At 39.4% G+C, this 20,717-nt stretch overlaps 1 protein-coding gene across 4 annotated transcripts in view; it reads right to left on the bottom strand.

Moving 5' to 3' along the window:
• Positions 1-9,400: 9,400 nt before the first annotated feature.
• The window catches only part of FMO5 (flavin containing dimethylaniline monoxygenase 5), a 43,212-nt gene continuing 31,895 nt past the window's right edge, over positions 9,401-20,717 (bottom strand). For all 4 annotated transcript variants that reach the window (XM_070785801.1, XM_019956687.2, XM_070785802.1 and 1 more), the window contains 2 exons: positions 15,122-15,194; positions 9,401-11,636 (listed from right to left, as the gene is read on the bottom strand). In XM_070785801.1, coding sequence (XP_070641902.1) covers positions 11,291-11,636; positions 15,122-15,194 — 419 coding nt within the window. In that variant the 3' untranslated portion in view covers positions 9,401-11,290. The remainder of the gene's footprint in view (positions 11,637-15,121; positions 15,195-20,717) is intronic.

The raw sequence follows: 20,717 nt of genomic DNA, 5'->3' as shown, positions 1-20,717 counted from the left end.
AATAATTGAATAAACAAATACATGGGAGAGGATTCTTCCCATATAGCAGAATTATAAAAAATTTATGTAGATACTTTGCCCTCAAGGACATGGATCATAACTCTTCAACCCTTAAGTATGGGCAGAGCCTAGTAACTTCCTTCCAAAGAATACAATTTGGAAAAAAAGAAAAAAGAATAACTTTACAGTGGAGAAACTTAACAAACACAAGCTCAGCAAGTTAACATCATTAGTGGTAAGTGATTAGTAGTACCCCTGGTATGATGTGATGAGAATAGCACTTCACCTCTGTAGTTTTCCTCCTGACAATGCAAAACCCTAGCCTAATCATGAGGGGAAAATATCAGACAATCACTAATTAAGGGATAGTCTACAAAATACTTAACTAGTACTCCTCAAAACTGTCAAGTCATCAAAAACAAGGAAAGTGTAAGAGACTGTCACAGTCTAAAGCAGACTAATAATAAAGGGCATGTGATCCCACTTAGAAAGTGGGATCCTGCAATAGAAAAACAACATTAGGTATAAAGTAAATAAATCAGAAATAAAATATGGAACTTAGGTCTTTCAAATTGTCAAGGTCCTGAAAGACAACAAAACATTGAAGAATTGACAAAGATTAGAGGAGATTAAGGATACATAACTACTAAATGTAATATAGGATCCTGGAACAAAAAAGGGAAATTAGTGGGAAAAGTGGTGACCGTTGAATAAGTGGTTTAGTTAACAATGTTATATGAATGTTAATTTTCTTGTTCCTTTGTTGGTATGTAAAGTCTTGCCTTTAGGGAATTTGGGCAAAAGTTATGTAAGAAATCTTTGTTTTAGTTTTTCAACTTTTATGAAACAATGAAATCCGCCCCCCCCAAAAAACATAAAAAATTACTAAAGCAATCCAAATAGTAAAACACAGGCATCCAGTACCATGATCTTTCGTAAGAAGACTCTTCAAATGAGAGAATTTGCCCCCAAGGAAATCGAGAAAAAGAATGCTCTGAAGAAAGCTTTAAAATAAGTTTATTTATAATCCACAAGGAAGGGAAGATGCTAGTTTGAATATACCCTGACTCCACACCACTCCCATCCTAACCTACTTTCATCTATTGGTTCTGGCAGATAGTGGAGACCTCAGGATCAGTTTGAAGCCCGACAGAAAGAGCAGGTACAGGTCTTCCTCATTATCTGGCTAAACCAGTGGTTCTTCAACTTTACCATTCATCAGGAGGACTTACTAAAATTTCTGATTCAGTAAGTCTGGGGTGGGATTTGAGAATTTCTGTCACATTCCAGATGATGCTGATATTTCTGGCTCAAGAGCCAAATTTTGAGAAACACTGGGCCAGGCAAGAGTCTGGAGACCAGTATTGGAGGCTCCTAATAAAAAGCAATGTGCAGGAAAGGGTTAGCTGACTCTTGTAACCATGATAGTGCTTCCCATATCCCCCAAAATAAAGAATTAAAACCAACCAGAATATGGGGAACAAATCTTCTGTACAGAAAAATTCCAAATAACTTATGTATGTATTGCCCTCTCAAGGAGGGCATGACTCCAGGCCTGAGACTGTTTATCCTCAGGAAGGCCAGCTTGCATCCTTAACCCATGTCTGGTGCCTGAGAATTTGGATTTGGGGAGGGTTCTTACCACCCTGATAAGAGTAGCTCCCCGAGACTAAACTGTATAACCATGTGGTTTATTTTTTTTTTAATTATGCTTGTAAAGGAATTTATCCATTTCCTGTAAATTATGGAATCTATTATCTTATATTTATTTAATTTTATTTTTGACTGTGCTGGGTCTTCACTGCTGTGTCCAGGCTTTCTTTAGTTATGGTGGGCAGGGACTACTCTCAAGTTGCAGGGCACGGGCTTCTCATTATGGTGGCTTCTCTTGTTGCAGAGCATGGGCTCTTAAGTGCAGGCTCAGTAGTCATGGTGCATGGGTTTAGTTGCCCCGTGGCATGTGGAATCCTCCCAGACCAGGAATTGAACCTATGTCCCCTTCATTATCAAGTGGATTCTTAACCACTGAAGTCTAACCATGTGTTTTATATTGAACATCTGCTTTCCTCTTGGGAGCCTGGAATTTTGATATATGCTAGGCAGAGGGTGCCTATATAACTAGCCCTCATTACAAACCTCAGGCACTGAGTGGAAAGATGTGAAAATCTTCTGATTGCGTCTATCTTAGAGAAAAAAGAAGCAAGGTTTAGTAGTCATGAATTTAAGATGTCAGGTAGTATTTTTCTCTCGCCATATTTGAGTGTTTTAGTGAAGACACATAACAAAGGTAATACCCAAGCAAGTATGGGGGAAAGGGCAAAGGAATTGAGAGTGCATGGTAGGGTATGGATATAATGTTGGACCATGGGTTTTAGACCAGGTGGGTTAAGAAGTGAAGACAGAGCAGGTTGATGGAGCTTCCCTGGTGGTCCAGTGGTTAAGAATCTGCCTGCTAATGCAGGGGACATGGGTTCAGCCCCTGGTATGGGAATATCCCACATGCTGCAGAGCAGCTGAGCCCATGTGCCACACCTGCTGAAGCCTGCATGCCTAGAGCCTGTGCTCTGCAACAAAAGAAGCCATTGCAGTGAGAGGCTTGCACACTGAAACCAAGAGTAGCCCACCCCCTGCCCTGAAGCAACTAGAGACAAAAAACCCCCACACAAAGCAACAAAGACCCAGCACAACCCCCCCCCCCCCAAAAAAAAAAGAGGAGGTTGATGGAGGGCACACAGGGGAGTCAAAAAACTGTTGGAGTCAGAGTACTGGAGTGAGTGTGCTGGAAAGATAAGAGATGTTTTCGGAGAGTAAGATGCTTTAAATCAAGGTTTTGATGATAATGACATAGGTAGATTATAAGATCATTGGAGTGAGAAGGTCACTGAACTGAGAGGCCAGGTGGTAAAGATCTACCTCAACACTTATACTCATTCTCCCTTCCTCCTTAATATCAGAATCTTGATTTTTACCTGGGCACATTGCCTCTCTGTATAAGGACACATTTCCTAGCCTCTCTGGTAGCTAGATATATGTGACTAAATGAGATCCAAGTGGCAATGTTCTGTGGAAGGCAATGTTCTCCTAGGAAGTTGCCTTAAGAGAAATGGAAACTATGCTTTCCTTTTGTGTAGAATGTCCATATAATGGCTGGAGCTCCAGTAGCCATCTTGGACCGTAAGACAGAGCCATATGCTGAGAGCGGAGCAGAAAGATGCTATGGAGCTGCCATACCACTTCAGGACTATCTTCCTCCAGACTTTTTAATATGAGAAGGAAATAAACTTGAACCTTGTTTAACCCACTGTTACTTTGGGTTACTGTTACTAATCCTAACTAATACATTGGATGGGTGAAAGTGTTACATAATTGTGGAAATCAACTACAGAATAAGGTTACACATCCATGTTCATAGCAGCATTATTTATAATAGCCAAAACATGGAAACAACCAAACTGTCCATTCATGGAGAAATAAAGAATATGTGGTATATATACACAATGGTATATTATTTAGCAATAAAAATAAAGGAAATCCTACCTCTGCGACAACATGGATGGACCTTGAAGGCGTTAGGCTAAATGAAATAAGTAAGACAAAGAGAGAAATAGCATATGATCTCAGTTATATGTGGAATCTAGAAAATAAAACACTTAAACTCACAGATGCACAGAGAAGATTGGTGGTTGGCAGAGGCAGGACATGGGCACAATTGGTGAAGGAGGTCTAAAGGTAAGTGTGCCATGCTTAGTGGCTCAGTCATGTCTGACTCTTTGCAACCTCATGGACTGTATAGCCCGCCAGGCTCCTCTGTCCATGGGGATTCTCCAGGCATGGGAATCATGGTGGATTCTTTACCGCCTGAACCATCAGGGAAGCCCCTAAAGGTAAATACTTACAGTTGTAAAGTAAGTCCTGGGGATATAATGTACACCATGGTGACTATAATTAACAATATTCTGTTGTACATTTGAAAGTTGCTAACAGAGTAGATCTTTAAAGTTCTCATTGAGAGGGTAACAGGCAGGAAGGCCAGGGGTCTCCAAATAGAGGAAATAGCCTGCAAGTGTCAGACATTTTTATCTCTCTTAAGCGGCAGGAGGAAACAAACTAGCAATATTTTTTCCTTCTCTATACAAATTTAAAGGGAGATTTCTCTTAAAATATTGTGTTGCCATAATGACACCCGGTTTCGCCTGAAGTTAGCTATTCTCGAGTCTAGAGATAACCAATGCCTTTTTCTTATGGAAATGTTTGTCTTAAGCTATGCTAATGTACTATGCCTTTACCCCAAACTCTGTCTCCGAGTCGGTTCCGCCTCTTGGCCCAGAACCTACTTGACAAACCAGTATGGATATTGTTCCCCTAATCTATGTAAATGAAACTATTTGTATGGTGGTCTGCCCTTCTTCAAGATTCAAGTTAATCATTTTATGGCCCAGGATAAACCATTTATCCCAAAATGCATCTTATGGGTGAGGGGCCTGGTGCCATTCTGAATTTTAAGATATTCCTTTCTTTAATTAACAGACTGCTAGTGACTATACAACATCCAGCTAAAGACTAGCAGGGGGGTACTCTTTCTGCCCCCTTCTGATGCCTATGTCAGAAGCTTTCTCTATCTCCTTTATACTTCAATAAAACTTTATTACACAAAAGCTCTGAGCGATCAAGCCTCGTCTCTGGCCCCGGATTGAATTCTTCTCCTCCGGGGGCCAAGAATCCCGGTGTATTCGCGTGATTCAACAACAACCTTTCATCATCAGTAATTAATAGTTAATAAAAAAATTTATTAACTATTTGTGGTGATAGATCTTAACCATATTTACCATGGTGATCACTTAATAATATATGCATAAATCATTATATTGTACATTTGAAACTAACAATGCATGTCAGTTATATATCAATAAAAAATTGAGGTTAAAAAAAACTGCTGAAAAAATCAACTACAGGAGTAATTATCTATAGAGAAAGGTGGAAAGCTTGGTGCTCAAATCTTCCCTGAATGAAGAGTAAACAGGAGGTCTCTAAAGAACTTCAAACAGAAGTGATAGTGGATACTTTAAAGAAGCTGGGGAATGTGACAAAACATGAAGAAACAGTAGTGAGGACCAGGACAGCAAGCAGGATCGAGGAAGACATGTCCCCCATCTTCTTTCCTGTGCTGAGATTGACTTTTTAAACCCTGCGTTTGATCAAGGAAATACGTTATAGATAGGACATATCACTTGTGTTTCAAACCAAACAGAATATTAGAGATGACCTACTGACTCAGATCAAAGATTTATCCAAGAATATTTTCTGGAAGAACGTGCTTGGCCCACAAACATTTCAAAGTGTTAAGAACCCCTTAATCTCCTGATCACTTTTTAATAGAATGGTAACATATTATTCACTATTTTATTTACTTTTTAAAAAACTCATTCATACTGTTATCTCCCATGTTGAATTTATTTAATTAACTAATCACTAATTTACTTAGGTCTTACCATGTTTCAGACACTATATTGGGCACTGCTAAGCTATGTCACTTCAGTCGTGTCCGACTCTATGCGACCCCATAGACGGCAGCCCACCAGGCTCCCCCATCCCTGGGATTCTCCAGGCAAGAACACTGGAGTGGGTTGCCATTTCCTTCTCCAAAGCATGAAAGTGAAAAGAGAAAGTGAAGTTGCTCAGTCATGTCCAACTCTTCACGACCCCATGGACTGTAGCCCACCAGGCCCCTCCGTCCATGGGATTTTCCAGGCAAGAGTACTGGAGTGGGTTGCCATAGGAACATACAAATTAATTATAAAGTATCTTCCTCAAAGGAATTTACTAGTTCAAGGAAGAACTAGGTGAGAGAAACAACTGATATTATGTAGTGTGACTGTGATATTCATCGTGTATAATTGAGCAATATACCAAGTGTAGTGCGGTCACCTGTTTCATCCTGGAAATCTAGAGATTTCTGGAAGAGATAACAGATAAAGTGAATCTGGAAGGTGAAATATGAAATAGGCTGGAACATGTAATAAGAGGAGGGTACAGCATGCGAATGTATATAGAAGCATGGTAAAAACACAACACTTTGGTAAATTCCAATAGGCAGTCTGGAGGATATTTATATAGTATTGAGAGGGTAACAGGCAGGAAGGCCAGGGGTCTCCAAATGGAGGAAATAGGCTGCAAGTGTCAGACATTTTTATCTCTCTTAAGCAGCTGGAGGAAACAAACTAGCAATATTTTTTCCTTCTCTATACAAATTTAAAAAGAGGTTTCTCTTAAAATACCGTGTTGCCATAATGACCCCTGGTTTCACCTGAAGTTAAGCACTGCCTTTTTCTTATGGAAATGTTTGTCTTAAGCTATGCTAATGTACTATGCATTTACCCCCAAACTCTCTTCAAGTCAGTTCCTCCTCTTGGCTCAGAACCTACTTGACAAACCAGTATGTTATACTCAGATATTGTTCCCCTAATTTTTGTAAATGAAACTATTTGTATGGTGATCTGCCCTTCTTCAAGATTCAAGTTAATCATTTTATGGCCCAGGATGAACCATTTGGTGCTAATATTATCCCAAAATGCATCTTATGGGTGAGGGGCCTGGTGCCATTCTAAGACATTCCTTTCTTTCAGTAACAGACTGCTAGTGACTATGTAACATCCAGCTGAAGACTAGCAGGGGGGTACTCTTTCTGCCCCCTTCTGATGCCTATGTCTAGAAGCTTTCTCTATCTCCTTTATACTTTAATAAAACTTTATTACACAAAAGCTCTGAGCGATCAAGCCTCGCCTCTGGCCCCGGATTGAATTCCCGGAGTCTTTGCGTGATTCAACAACAACCTTTCAGTAATACTTCAGTATATATTTTAATAAAACTTTATTACACAAAAGCTCTGAGTGATCAAGCCTCGTCTCTGGCCCCGGATTGAATTCCCGGCATCTTTGCATGATTCAGCAACAACCTTTCAGTATGTTTTATATTACTATTGATAAAATTAACAATGCAGAGATCCAATATTGAGTAAAACTATCTCATTCATGAATGTACTTGTCATTAATATATCATACAATTTGCTAGTGGAGATGACTGTCTTAATATACTCAGCTACAAGAAAAAAATTAACTGAGTATTTTAAGAAAATGTGTCTTTTGACCTTATATTACCATTTTTTCCTCTACAACTGTAGCCTATACTTACTCAGCAAAGGAAAATAATTGCTATAGTAAGTTATAGTGTACCTTATTAAAACAGCTTAATTTGTAGACTAATCAAGGGAAAAGAAAGTAATTTAAATGAATGGTACGGTCCAATATAACTTCTCCTCTGAGAAAATTCCACTAGATTATGGCTCTGGGTCAAATCCTGAACCAAAGGAATATGTTTCTTTTTTATTTAATAATTTAAAAATTTTAGAATAGTTTTAAGAAAAGCTTGGGAAGATAGTATAGGGTCCCTGAATATCCCACATCCAATTTATTTTATTGTTAACATTTTACATTACTGTGGTACATTTGTCACAACCAATAAACCAATCAGTACACTGTTATTAACCAAAATCCATAGTTTATTAACAGTAATTTCATTTTCTTTTACTTGTTGTCCTTTTTATTTTCCAAGACCCATCCAAGATACATTACATTTAGACATCAGGTCTCCTTAGGCTCCTCTATACTACAGCAGTTTCAGACCTTCCTTTTTCTTTGATGAGCTTGACAGTTTTGAGATGGTCAGGTATTTTGTAAGATATTCTTGAACTTGGGTTTGTCTGATGTTTTTCTCATGGGTTGACTGGGTTATGGTTTTAGGGAGAAAGACCATAGATGTAAAGTACCTTTCTCATCACATCATATCAAGAGTACATACTGTCAGCATGACTTCACTGTTGATGTTAATCTTGATCACCCAGTTGAAGTAGTGTTTGTCTGATTTCTCCACTGCAAAGTTAATTCTCCCCCTTTTCATATTGTTCTCTTTGGAAGGAAGTCACTCTCTGCAGCCTATACTTAAGGAGTGGGGAATTGTGATTCAACTCCTTGAGGGTAGTGTAGTTATGTAAAGGTTCAAAATTCTTCCTATGGGTGTTTTGTCTGTTCTGCCCTATTTATTACTCAATCACTTATTTATATCAGTATGTACTCATGGGCATTTTTTTTATACTTTATATTATAATCCAGTACTAGTGAGGCAGGAGGTAGATTACCACACCCACCCCACCCAGTGAAGTGATTGGAGATTTATTCCCTGTGAACTGAAACTCCAAAACAAGAATATCTTGTCAAGGGAGGAGGCTGAGCCCTGCCCAGGCCATGTATTTCTCATTCTTGAAGTCAGGAGACCTCCCTGACCACACATTCACAGAAAGTCCCCTTGAAGGGGAGTGCTAAGGGATGCTTTACCCATAGGCCTTTTCCATAGAATCCACCTTGGCACATACGGGAGGATCCTGAGATATACCAAATATGAACACCGAACCAGGTACAACAAAATGATCAGCCAAAAGAAACTGGAAGAAATGCCCCATAAAAATGATTCAAATTGCCACGAAGGGAGTGTGTCCATGTATTTATCCACACATATGATACCCTTTTTCTTCCTAATAAATACTTTACTGGTTTCACTACTTTCTCTCTTAGTGGGAATTCTTTTCTGCAAAGCTGAAGAGCCAGGGCCTTGTCACTGACGACTGGCCTAGTGGCTAGGATTTGGTGCTTTCACCATCATGATCCAGCTTCAATCTCTGGCTGAGAACCAAAACCCCGCTTCAAGCTGCTGCAGGCCTAAGCCACTCGAGATCGCTAGATTATTTGTACTGTTATTCAGCTTTGGCCACTGGGGCCATTTTCAGTTGGTTCCTGTGTCCCTATGACATACTCCCACCAGTTTGCTTTTTGAGCACTTCCTTACTTTCTGGTACTACAAAAAAGCTTTCTCTCTCTCTCTCTTTTTTTTTTTTTTTTGTATAATATAATTAGGAAAATGATATTACTTTTTAATATAATTACAAAAGAAAGATGTGGTAAATTGATGAGTATTAATCAGTAACTGGGGCTTCCCAGATGACTCAGCAGTAAAGAATTCACCTGCAATCCAGGAGACACTGGAGATGTGGATTTGATCCTGGTTGGGAAGATTCCCCTGGAGAGGGAAATGGCAACCCACTCCAGTATTCTTGCCTGGGAAATCCCATGGACAGAGAAGCCTGGTGGGTTACAGTCCATCAGGTCAAAAGAGTCAGACATGACTTAGCGACTAAACAACAACGACGACAAAATCAGTAACTAGGGCTTTGTATCTTGAGTTTGTTTTGAGTTCATTTTCCTATTCACATCTGAATTTTACCTTGGTTTATGATGATGGTTTTTTTTTGGTAAACTTTCATATTATACATAAAGTGAGAGAGTCAATGAGCTTAGAATTACATGCTTTTTATTTAAAGAGAAAAGTGAAGTATTTATTACTGATCACTAGGAATTATGTTGTCAAAGGACTATTAATTCAACAAACTTACATGCTAAAAGAGGAAAATGTATATGTTAAAAGAAGGAAATGAAAAAGAAGTGGTTTTTCATTTACTCTTGCACTAGAATAGTCTGCAGATTAAAAAACGCTAGGTCCATTTTAGAGAAGTTACTGTATAGCAAAAGGAATTCTATTCAGTGCTCTGTGGTGAGGAAATGGGGAAGAAAATCCAAAAACAGAGGGGATATATGTATACATATAGCTGATTCACTTTGCCGTATAGTAGAAACTAACAAAACATTGTAAAGCAAGTACTCCAATTAAAAAAAAAAGATACTAGGTCCATTTTAATAGAGGATAAATCCCAAGTATCACAAGAATTATGGAAGGCAAAAGACCTTCTCATTCTCAAAAAGTTTTTCCACAGGCAAAATAGCAGGGAATTGTACAAATATTAATAGTTATATGATTAAGAAGAAGTTGTAGTTCTCACATTTCTGGTTCTCTTATTTATATTGGGAAAGAAAATAATTTCTAGTGTTGTTTCTTCAGTTGTTCAAACTTATTCTTTTGTTAAGTAATAGACAGCAATCCCAAAATATATTATACAATAGCATCTTTATGAACACACATCTGATTGGTACATCCAGTACCTTTCTTCATGAAATTCAGTGTGCCCAACAATTAACACTTAGCTAACTTCTCTAAGGCACAAAAACAGGGCAACACTTCTACAGATGAGAAAACAGAATCAACAGCAGCTCTTGGACATAAACTGGAGTCCCTGGTTTTCATTTCATTTGCTTTGTTTTTCACAACTTGCAATTTCTGACATAACTGTTAAAAGTAGAATACCCCCTATATTTAGTTATCATCAATTTTAATTTATTACATAACTGACCTCTTTGAATTACCTTGACTTTCTGTGTGTGGGAGGGTATGGAGGGGAGACAGTGGGAGTTGGGGGTGGGAGAGGAAATCCAGTCACATTTGTGTGTCATACTATAGCAGTTGATGGCTACTTATCACAGTTCCTAAGATAAAGTCTTGTATCCTAACATGACAGCTGAGAGATCAAAAAGGACTGGACCGCTAATTTAAAATCCCAGTTTTTCCAGTCAGGTTGAGCCTGTTGGCAGCTGCTAGATTGTTAGAATGATCCATGAACCTAGATAGTTGAAGGTAGTTCTCATTGAAAAAATAGAGATGTGTTACTTAGCGGAAAAGAATAAAAATGACCAGGTATCAGATATACTAGTGAATACATAGTGAAACAAAATGTTTAAGTATCTATATATCTTATCTTAGGTGTGTACAACAGTTATAAGACAACTTTTTTCTCTTATCTCTCAGGAAAAATACATTTAGTTATATATTAAAAACAACAAAAGATTCAGCTTCTAGTAGAAAATACTGTCAGAAGCACAGTTACATGGAGTCACCCATTTCTTATGTAGATATTGGCTTATGTTCCCCACCATAATATTTGATAAATGACGGCACACATTTATTAAGCACCTGCCACATGCCAGGAATTCTGCTAAGGAGAAACAAAGATGACTAAAAGAGTATCTAAGCTCATGGTCCAGGAATTACTGGAAGGAAAAAGTAATGAGTCATAAGAGTAAGGGAAGTAAGTCAATAGAAATGAAATGCTGAGATTTCACTGTAGGGAAAAGAGGAAAAAGAATGAATGCTTTGGAAAGAGAAAGAAAAGTAGATTTCTGGGCAATATGAAATATCTCTTTTTGGGCAATGAAAGTTGTTCAATCTTGTCAGGCTCCAAAGGCATCTGTAGATTCAGCTTTCAAAGAAAACTGGGACCATGACAATGGAACAGCTACAGATAGGTCATAACCATGGCAAAGAAAACAACAGCCAACACAAACTTGGCCATTGTTATTGTCGAAGTGTTAGAATTATCGGTTTCAAGTATTCTTGTCGTTAGTGGCTTCTTGATACGATCTTGTGTGGTAAGGATCACTTTTCGAGCTCCATCCCACTTTCCAGGACCCTGTAGACGATACTGGACTGGAGTACAGGGTCCCCCAAATAACTGGAATGCCAGTTTGGGGTCAGTGAAGGCCAGGGACAGAAGATTGGGCTTGACGCCCACCAGATCAGCAAGCTCATCCATGGTACCTATATAGTCTCCCTGAATGGTATGGCGTTGGCTTTCCACAAACCTGAAGCAGAGAAGACAGAAACCATGGCCTATTAACAATTCAATCAATCAGTGCTTTCTGAGTACCTGCTATTGGCTCAATATTGGGATAGGAACTACAGAAAACAGAGAAGAAAGAAAAGACACTGTCTCTATCCTTAAGGACCTTTATAATCTACTGGAGAAGATAGGTACACATGAAACAGAGAAGAATTCAAGACTTTGTTAAATCATGTGGTTTTAGGCTGATAAATATAGAAATGTAGAGGAGGGTAGTTGAAACAGAGCTATGTTAAGTTCTTGAAGGATGTGGAAGAAATAGATAAAGTGAGAACAAAGAGCAGAGCATTACAAGTCAAGGGAATGGCACAGTGAAGGAAGAAGGCAACAATGAGTATAGAATGTAAGCACAGAGTATTCGTGGGCACTACCTACAGTAGAGGAAGAATGCTGTAGAAAATAAGGGTGGATATATGGAAGCAAACATAGCAGATCGAGATACAGAGGACTCTGATGTTGTCAGAAAGAACCCACCACAAAAATTCTCAAGTTTGGGACCCTCAATTGTTTCATGAGGGAGGTGGAGTCCAAAGGGCAGGACTTCTCAGGACCAACATTAATTTGGAATCCTGAAAGGAGGGGGAGGATGACTTATCCTACAAGGTTCCTCCAAATGGAACCAGATGGAATGATTACACCAAGTACAGATTTGAAGAGCAAAATGGGCTTTTGGGAGAGAAAATGTGGTAACAGTACAATACATATGTGAAAAGTGCATGCTAAGTCGCTTCAGTCATGTCCGACTCTTTGCGACCCTAGGGACTGTAGCTCACCAGGCTCCTCTGTCCATGGGGTTCTCCAGGCAAGAATACTGGAGTGGGTTGTCATGCCCTCCTCCAGGGGATCTTCTCAACCCAAGGAATGAACCCACGTCTCTTATATCTCCTGCATTGGCAGGTGGGCTCTTTATCACTAGTGGGATCGGGGAAGCCAGTGGGATTTAAAGAGTTAACTGATGACTTTCTCTTTTTACTTTCTATTAAAAAAAAAGAAAGAACAGTGGGACAGAAAAGAAATATGAGAAAAGTCAAGTCAGGTTAACTGAGATTAGATGGGCTTACTAGAAATCCAAAAAGGACAGGAAAAGGGACTTCCCTGGCAGCCCAGTGGTTAAAACTCTGCACTTCCAATTCAGGAGGAGGAGGGATGGGTGAAGGAGAGTATGGGTTCAATTCCTGGTCAGGGAACTAAGATCCCAATTCCTGGTCAGGGAACTAAGATCCCACATGCTGTACAGCCAACAAATTTAAAAAAAAAATAAAAATAGAAACACCAAAAGAAACTATAAAAAACAAGGCAGAAAAAATGATAGAAAATAAATTTAAAATAGAACTGGTAAGATAGAATTCCTGAGGAACTGATAGATAGGCAAAGGAATCTATGAAATGGGACTAAAGTTTAGAAGAGAAGAAGGTAAGACAGGAAAGAATTTGAGAGCTTTCCCTTATGGGTATTATGTTAGCTCATGGGTTTACAGGCATGTAGTGGGTCAACAGCTGTGGTATTCAGGAAGATGTCACAGAGATACACTAGTACCTGCTTTGTAGGATTGTTTCAAGAATTAAATAAACTCATACATGTAAAACATTTAGTATTTGCACAAAGTTGACCCTCAATAAAAGTTAAATATTATCCTTAGGAACTGCTCACAGTCAGAAGGTAAGTCAAAGGAAAGAAAGGAGGAAAATTGAAATGGGGTAATAATACATATATTTAAATAATATAATAAATATAACACATGATATAAATATAATAATTGATAATAAATACATACTAAATAATAAATATAATAAATTATTTAAATAATATAATATTGTGACCCCATGGACTGTAGCCCACCAGGCTCCTCTGTCCATGGAATTCTCCAGGCAAAAATACTGGAGTGGGTGGCCATTCCCTTCTCCAGGGGATCTTTCCAACCCAGGGATGGAACTCAAGTCTCCTGCACTGCAGGCAGATTCTTCACCATCTGAGCCATCTAGGAAGCCCAATAATAAATATAATTAATAATAAAAATAATAAATAGTGCCAGGGAAAGAAAGCACTCCAAGAAGGAAGAGGTGTTAAAAAGCACCAAACTCAGTAGTGAAAGAAAAATTAAGTTGTTCATGGATGACTCTTAAGAGAGCAATTTCAGGAATAAGGATGGAAGTTACAATGGAGAAAAGGGTGCCAATTTAGAACATGTAATACAGAATGTTTATATTGTTGAAGTTTGGTAGTGAAAGGAAGGAGGAAAACAGGAGGGCATCTAGAAAGGGTATCAGGGTTAAATAAAAACTTTCTCTTCCTCCCAGAAGGGAGAGTTACACTGGTATAATCATATAACTGAAGAAAACCACATCTTTGGGCATGGGGTGATTGTGCCTCTGACTTTTAGGACTTGATCAACATCAACTTCGTTCAAATAAAAATCCCCCAGTGAATAAGTTTAAGTTCTGAAATTCAGATTGCTAAATAAGCACTAAGCAGCTAGCTGATGGTACCACCTTCCCAGATCATATAGACTGTTCATACCAAGAGCTACTGGGGCCTGAGTATGCTGTCACAGGCCAGCCAGCAAATGTCCTCTGCAGATCTGCAAGTCTACCTACAGATTTGTAATTTGACCATATCCACCCCTCATTAATTCATTGCTGCCCCTCCTTTCTCTGGCAGCTCCACCCCTCATTAATTCATTGCTGCCCCTCCTTTCTCTGGCAGCTCCACCCCTCATTAATTCATTGCTGCCCCTCCTTTCTCTGGCAGCTCCACCCCTCATTAATTCATTGCTGCCCCTCCTTTCTCTGGCAGCTCCACCCCTCATTAATTCATTGCTGCCCCTCCTTTCTCTGGCAGCTCCACCCCTCATTAATTCATTGCTGCCTCTCCTTTCTCTGGCAGCTCCACCCCTCATTAATTCATTGCTGCCCCTCCTTTCTCTGGCAGCTCCACCCCTCATTAATTCATTGCTGCCCCTCCTTTCTCTGGCAGCTCCACCCCTCATTAATTCATTGCTGCCCCTCCTTTCTCTGGCAGCTCCACCCCTCATTAATTCATTGCTGCCCCTCCTTTCTCTGGCAGCTCCACCCCTCATTAATTCATTGCTGCCCCTCCTTTCTCTGGCAGCTCCACCCCTCATTAATTCATTGCTGCCTCTCCTTTCTCTGGCAGCTCTAACAGCCCTTCAAGTAATTCTTGCCGAAATAACATACCTGGTTTTCCCTCCGTGTACTTTTTCCTACTTGACTTTTCTTTTAGGCCTTACACATAGGATTTTCTTAAGCTCTTATCTCCTTTCCCATCCATACTCAAATCACTTGGTGGTATTTCTCTATTCTGTTGTGACAAACTATTATTTCCTTTCCTTCAAAATATCTAAATCCTTAAATGAACACAAGGAAAATAAATATAGTACAACATTGCTCTTATTAAGAATTGAGTGGGAAAAATTGGGAGAATTCTTACTGTTTTGCCATATCCTCTTGAACTTTAGCTATTTCTGTCATCATTTCACTTTGTGGGGGCAATGTCTTTAACCCTAAAGAGAAAAAAAAAATCAAAAATTTATGTGTAAAATTACCTCAGTCTGAATAATAATCCTATTAACAATGACCATGCTATGGAGAATTCAAAGGAATACAGGCTAGTTTTCTGTACCAAGGAAGTTACACATTCAGTTGATCACCTTACCCTTCCACCACCAGAATATAACCATATTAACTTTGGTAGCTTACTCTTTCCCACTTTGTCTTTGGAAGAAATTTCTCCTAATCTGCTTTCCAACCAATATCCGCCTCCTCCCTAAAATAGTCTTTCAACTGGGAAATGAGATATGGACATGAGAAAATGATAAAAATTATATGAAAAGTTAGGTTCAAAGTAAAAGGGTGGGAGGATGATGGGAAACACATCTGTTCTTGTACTCAATCACAAAGGGGCTTTATACCACAGAGAGAAGGAAGTAAAAATAAACTGTCAATCTGTTTTATGCCTTAAGTCCCTTGGGGAATAAACCTTACCTTACAAGCTTTTTTATTTGGTGACAGTGAGGGGTAAGGTTAAAGGCAACTCAATACCCAGTCTTAACAAATAAATTTATGCACCAATGCACAAAGAGTTCCAGTAGCAGGAATTTAACACCAACATCAAGGACATGGCTAAACAAAGGTAGGATAGTACTTAACAATTTGCCAGGAATTTATAGGCACTATGCCATAGAGAAAATTTGAGCCAACTCTAAAGGTACTCATACCTTATGCCTTTGCTTCTGCTGTTTTCTCTGTCTTGTATGCCTTCCCCTTTACTCCTTATTTGTGTAGAAAAAGCCTGTTCATTTCCTCCGTTGGTTGTATCCAACTCTAAACCCAACTCTAAAGTGGAGCCCAGCATGCTACAGTCCATGGGGTTGCAAAGAGTCAGACATGACTTAGGGACTGAACAACTGTAGAGTTTAGAAAACCACCAAAGCTGGACTTGCATTCATTGACTAGAGATTTATTAGCTGCCTCCCATGTGCTAGGCATTGGTCTAGTCTTGGAAGACAAAGGCAAATAAACTTGACTCTTGTATTTAAAGAACTTTCAGGGACTTCCCTGGTGGTCTAGTGGTTCAGAATCTGTCTTCCAATGCAGGGGAGTGGGTTCAATCCCTGGTTAGGGAACTCAGAACCCACATGCAGCAGAGCAGCTAAGCCCTCGCACTACAACTAGAGAAGCCTGTGCCCTGCAAGGTGGACCCAGTTTGCAGCCAGAAAAACAAAGAGCTTTCAACATATTACCTGCTGTGTTGCTGCTTAGTGGGTAAGTCAGCTAGAAGATTTAGAAGATGATAGGATCTAGAAAATGATAGGATATATGGTAAAAGAAGTGAAAGATAGGCCTGAAAAAGCAGCCTTTATCCAATTTGTGAAGGAACTCGAATGCCATGCTATGACATAATGCCTCCTTGTGATCCAGAGAATTGTATCATTTCATATGGTTTGCAAGGGAAGAAAGTTACTAAATGAAAGTGGGATCCTTGCAAGGGCTCTTGAGAGGTTACAAAAGAGACAAAGATTAAAGAAAACTAGATTTTGGTCAAGGCAAGCAAGTAGACTTAGTGTTCTACAAAAGGGTGTAATATTTCCTTAACAAGAGAATAGTAATTCTAGAGAACAAAGGAAGAAGAGAATTGGGACTTGGTAGGAAAGAACACATCAGGCAAGAAGACAGGCTGAGCTGGGCATGTGTGAAATTAGCTGATTCTAAAGGCTTAAAATCAGCACAGTGAGGGTAGAATTCAGGGATGAGAAAGGCAAGAAATTTGGTAGGTAGAATGTAGGGGTATGAGTATTAGAAGAAACTCAGGGTTCCTTTTGGAAGTTTGATAAATTTATAGGGATTCTCTGATGATTCTTTCCGAGTGTTAAAAGAAAGCTGGAGGAATTAGCACTAAGCTCTGCTAGCATAGAAAACTGGGCTTTTTATACAATTCCCCTAAAATCCCCTAATCCCACAGCCGTAATGCAGAATCTTCCAAATGTTTTTTCCCTAATCCTCTCAATAGTTCACTTGTTCTGGAAGAGTCTCAGTTGTTTGTTCAAAATATATTAAGGTACTGTGGCCTATTTTAATGCAACTTTTTCCTCTTACTTAATTGACCACTTAAAAGATCCACTTAATATGACTGGAATTAGCCAACTTAATGGGTTACTTGCATTGGATTGCTGGTCCAGCGCTCAAGGAGTACACAATCTACTGGATAGAATTAAAGAATTAAGAAATGAAAGAACTCTGGGACATCCCTGGTAGTCCCTGTGGTTAGGACTCCATGCTTCCAATGCAGGGGACACGGGTTTGATCCCTGGTTGGAGAACTATGATCCTATGTGCCCTGTGGTGTGGCCAAAAAATTAAAAGAAAAAGAAAAGAAATGAAAGAACTTTGGGGAAATCTGGGAAAGCTCTTTTTTTTTTTTGCTAATCTTTTTTAAAAAAATTTATTTATTTTAATTGGAGGCTAATTACTTCACAATATTGTGGTGGTTTTTGCCATATATTGTCATGAATCAGCCATGGGTGTACATGTGTCCCACCATCCTGAACCCCTCTCCCACCTCCCTCCCACCCATTCCTCTGGGTTGTCCAGAGCACCAGCTTTGAGTGCCCTGCTTCATGCATCGAACTTGCACTGGTCATCTATTTTACATATGGTAATATACATTTTCAATGCTATTCTCTCATATCGTCCCAACCTTTCCTTCTCCCACGTAGTCCAAAAGTCTGATCTTTACATCTATGTCTCATTGACTGTCTTGGATATAGGGTCATCTTTACTGTCTTTCTAAATTCTATATATATGCATTAATATACTGTATTGGTGTTTCTCTTTCTGGCTTACTTCACTCTGTATAATAGGCTCTGGTTTCATCCACCTCGTCAGGACTGACTCAAATGCATTCTTTTTTATAGCTGAGTAATATTTCATTGTGTATATGTACCAAAACTTCCTTATCCATTCTTCTACCAATGGACATCTAGGTTGCTTCCATGTCCTAGCTATTGTAAACAGTGCTGCAATGAGCATTGGGGTACGTGTGTCTCTTTCAATTCTGGCTTCCTCAGTGTGTATGCCCAGCAGTGGGATTGCTAGGCTGTATGGCAGTTCTATTTCTGGTTCTTTAAGGAATCTCTACACTGTTCTCCATAGTGGTTGTACTAGTTTTCACTCCCATCTATCACCATAGTTTCTTTTTCTCTACTACCATGAAGTATTCACTAGGGAAGAAGCTGTAATTTTTATAAGAACTCTGAATCCGTTCAGTTGAGTCACTCAGTCATGTCCGATCTTTGTGACCCCATGAACTGCAGCATGCCAGGCTCCCCTGTCCATCACCAACTCCCAGAGCTTACTCAGACTCATGTCCACTGAGTCAGTGATGCCATCCAACCATCTCATCCTCTGTTATCCCCTTCTCCTCCTGTCTTCAATCTTACCCAGTATCAAGCTCTTTTCCAGTGAGTCACTTCTTCACATCAGGTGGCCAAAGTATTGGAACTTCAGCTTCAGCATCAGTCCTTCCAACGAATATACAGGACTAATTTCCCCTAGGATGGATTGGTTGGATCTCCTTGCAGGCCAGGGCACTCTCAACAGTCTTCTCCAACACCACAGTTAAAAAGTAACAATTCTTCGGCACTCAGCCTTCTTTATGGTCTCTCACAGCCATACATGACTACTGGAAAAACAATATCTTTGACTAGATGGACCTTTGTCAGCAAAGTAATGTCTCTGCTTTTTAATATGCTGTCTAGGTTTGTCATAGCTTTTCTCCCATGGAGCAAGCGTCTTTTCATTTCATCACTGCAGTCACCATCTGCAGTGATTTTGGAGCCCAAGAAAATAAAGTTTATCACTGTTTCCATTGTTTCCCCATCTATTTGCCATGAAGTGATGGGACCGGATGCCATGATCTTAGCTTTTTGAATGTTTTTCACTCTCCTCTTTCACTTTCATCAAGAGGCTCTTTAGTTCTTCACTTTCTGCCATTGGGGCAGTGTCATCTGCATATGTGAGGTTACTAATATTTCTCCCAGCAATCTTGATTCCAACTTGTGCTTCATCCAGCCCAGCATTTTGCATGATGTACTCTGCATATAAGTTAAATAAGCAGGATGACAATATACAGCCTTGAAATACTCCTTTCCCGATCTGGAACCAGTCTGTTGTTCCATGTCTGGTTCTCACAGTTGCTTCTTGACCTGCCTACAGATTTCTCAGGAGGTAGGTGAGGTGGTCTGGTATTCCCATCTCTTTAAGAATTTTTCACAGACAGTTGTGATCCACACAGTCAAAGGGGCTTCCCCGGTGGCTCAGCTGGTAAAGAATTCGCCTGCAATGAGGGAGAGCTGGCTTTGATCCCTGGGTTAGGAAGATCCCCTGGAGAAGGAAAAGGCTACCCACTCCAGTATTCTGGCCTGGTGAATTTCATAGGGTTACAAACAGTTGGACACAACTGAGCAACTTTCACTTTTCACACAGTCAAAGGCTTTTGCATAGTCAATAAAGCAAAAGTATATGTTTTTCTGGAATTCTTTTGCTCTTTCTGTGATCCAACAGATGTTGGCAATTTGATCTCTGGTTTCTCTGCCTTTGCTAAATCCAGCTCGTACATCTGGAATTTCTTGGTTCACACGCTGTTGAAGCCTAGCTTGAAGGATTTTGAGCATTACCTAGCTAGCATGTGAAATGAGTACAATTGTGTGGTAGTTTGAACATTCTTTGGCATTTCTCTTCTTTGGAATTGGAATGAAAACTGAACTTTTCCAGTCCTGTGGCCACTGTTGAGTGTTCCAAATTTGCTGGCATTTTGACTGCAGCACTTTCACAGCACCATCTTTTAGGATTTAAAATAGCTCAGCTGGAATTCCATCACCTCCACTACCCTTATTTGTAGTGATGCTTCTTAAGGCCCACTTGACTTCACACTCCAGGTGAGTGATAACACCATCATAGTTGTCTAGGTCATTAAGATCTTTTTTGTATAGTTTTCCTGTGTATTCTTGCCACCTCTTCTTAATATCTTCTGCTTCTGTTAGGTCCATAGTGTTTCTGTCCTTTATTATGCCCATCTTTGCATGAAATGTGCTTTTGGTATCTCTAATCTTCTTGAAGTGATCTCTAGTCTTTCCCATTCTATTATTTTCCTTTATTTCTTTGCATTGTTCACTTAGGATGGTTTTCTTATCTCTCCTTGCTATTCTTTGGAACTCTGCATACAGATGGGTATATCTTTCCTTTTCTCCTTTGCCTTTCACTTCTCTTTTTTTCTCAGCTATTTTTAGGGCCTCCTGAGACAACCATTTTGCCTTTTTGCATTTCTTTTTCTTAGGGATGGTTTTGATCACTGCCTCCTATACAATGTTATGAACCTTCATCCATAGTTCTTCAGGTACTCTGTCTATCAGATCTGATCCCTGAATCTATATGTCAGCTCCTTTTTAGTACTTCAAATGGCACATTTTCAAATCCCTTAACCATTCTTATCTCTCTCCTTTTAATGTACTCCAGTTTCACTTTTAAAAT

Source organism: Bos indicus, chromosome 3, assembly GCF_029378745.1.
Source record: "Bos indicus isolate NIAB-ARS_2022 breed Sahiwal x Tharparkar chromosome 3, NIAB-ARS_B.indTharparkar_mat_pri_1.0, whole genome shotgun sequence".
Classification (NCBI taxonomy): Eukaryota; Metazoa; Chordata; class Mammalia; order Artiodactyla; family Bovidae; genus Bos; species Bos indicus.
This window is presented reverse-complemented; position numbering and strand designations above follow the sequence as displayed.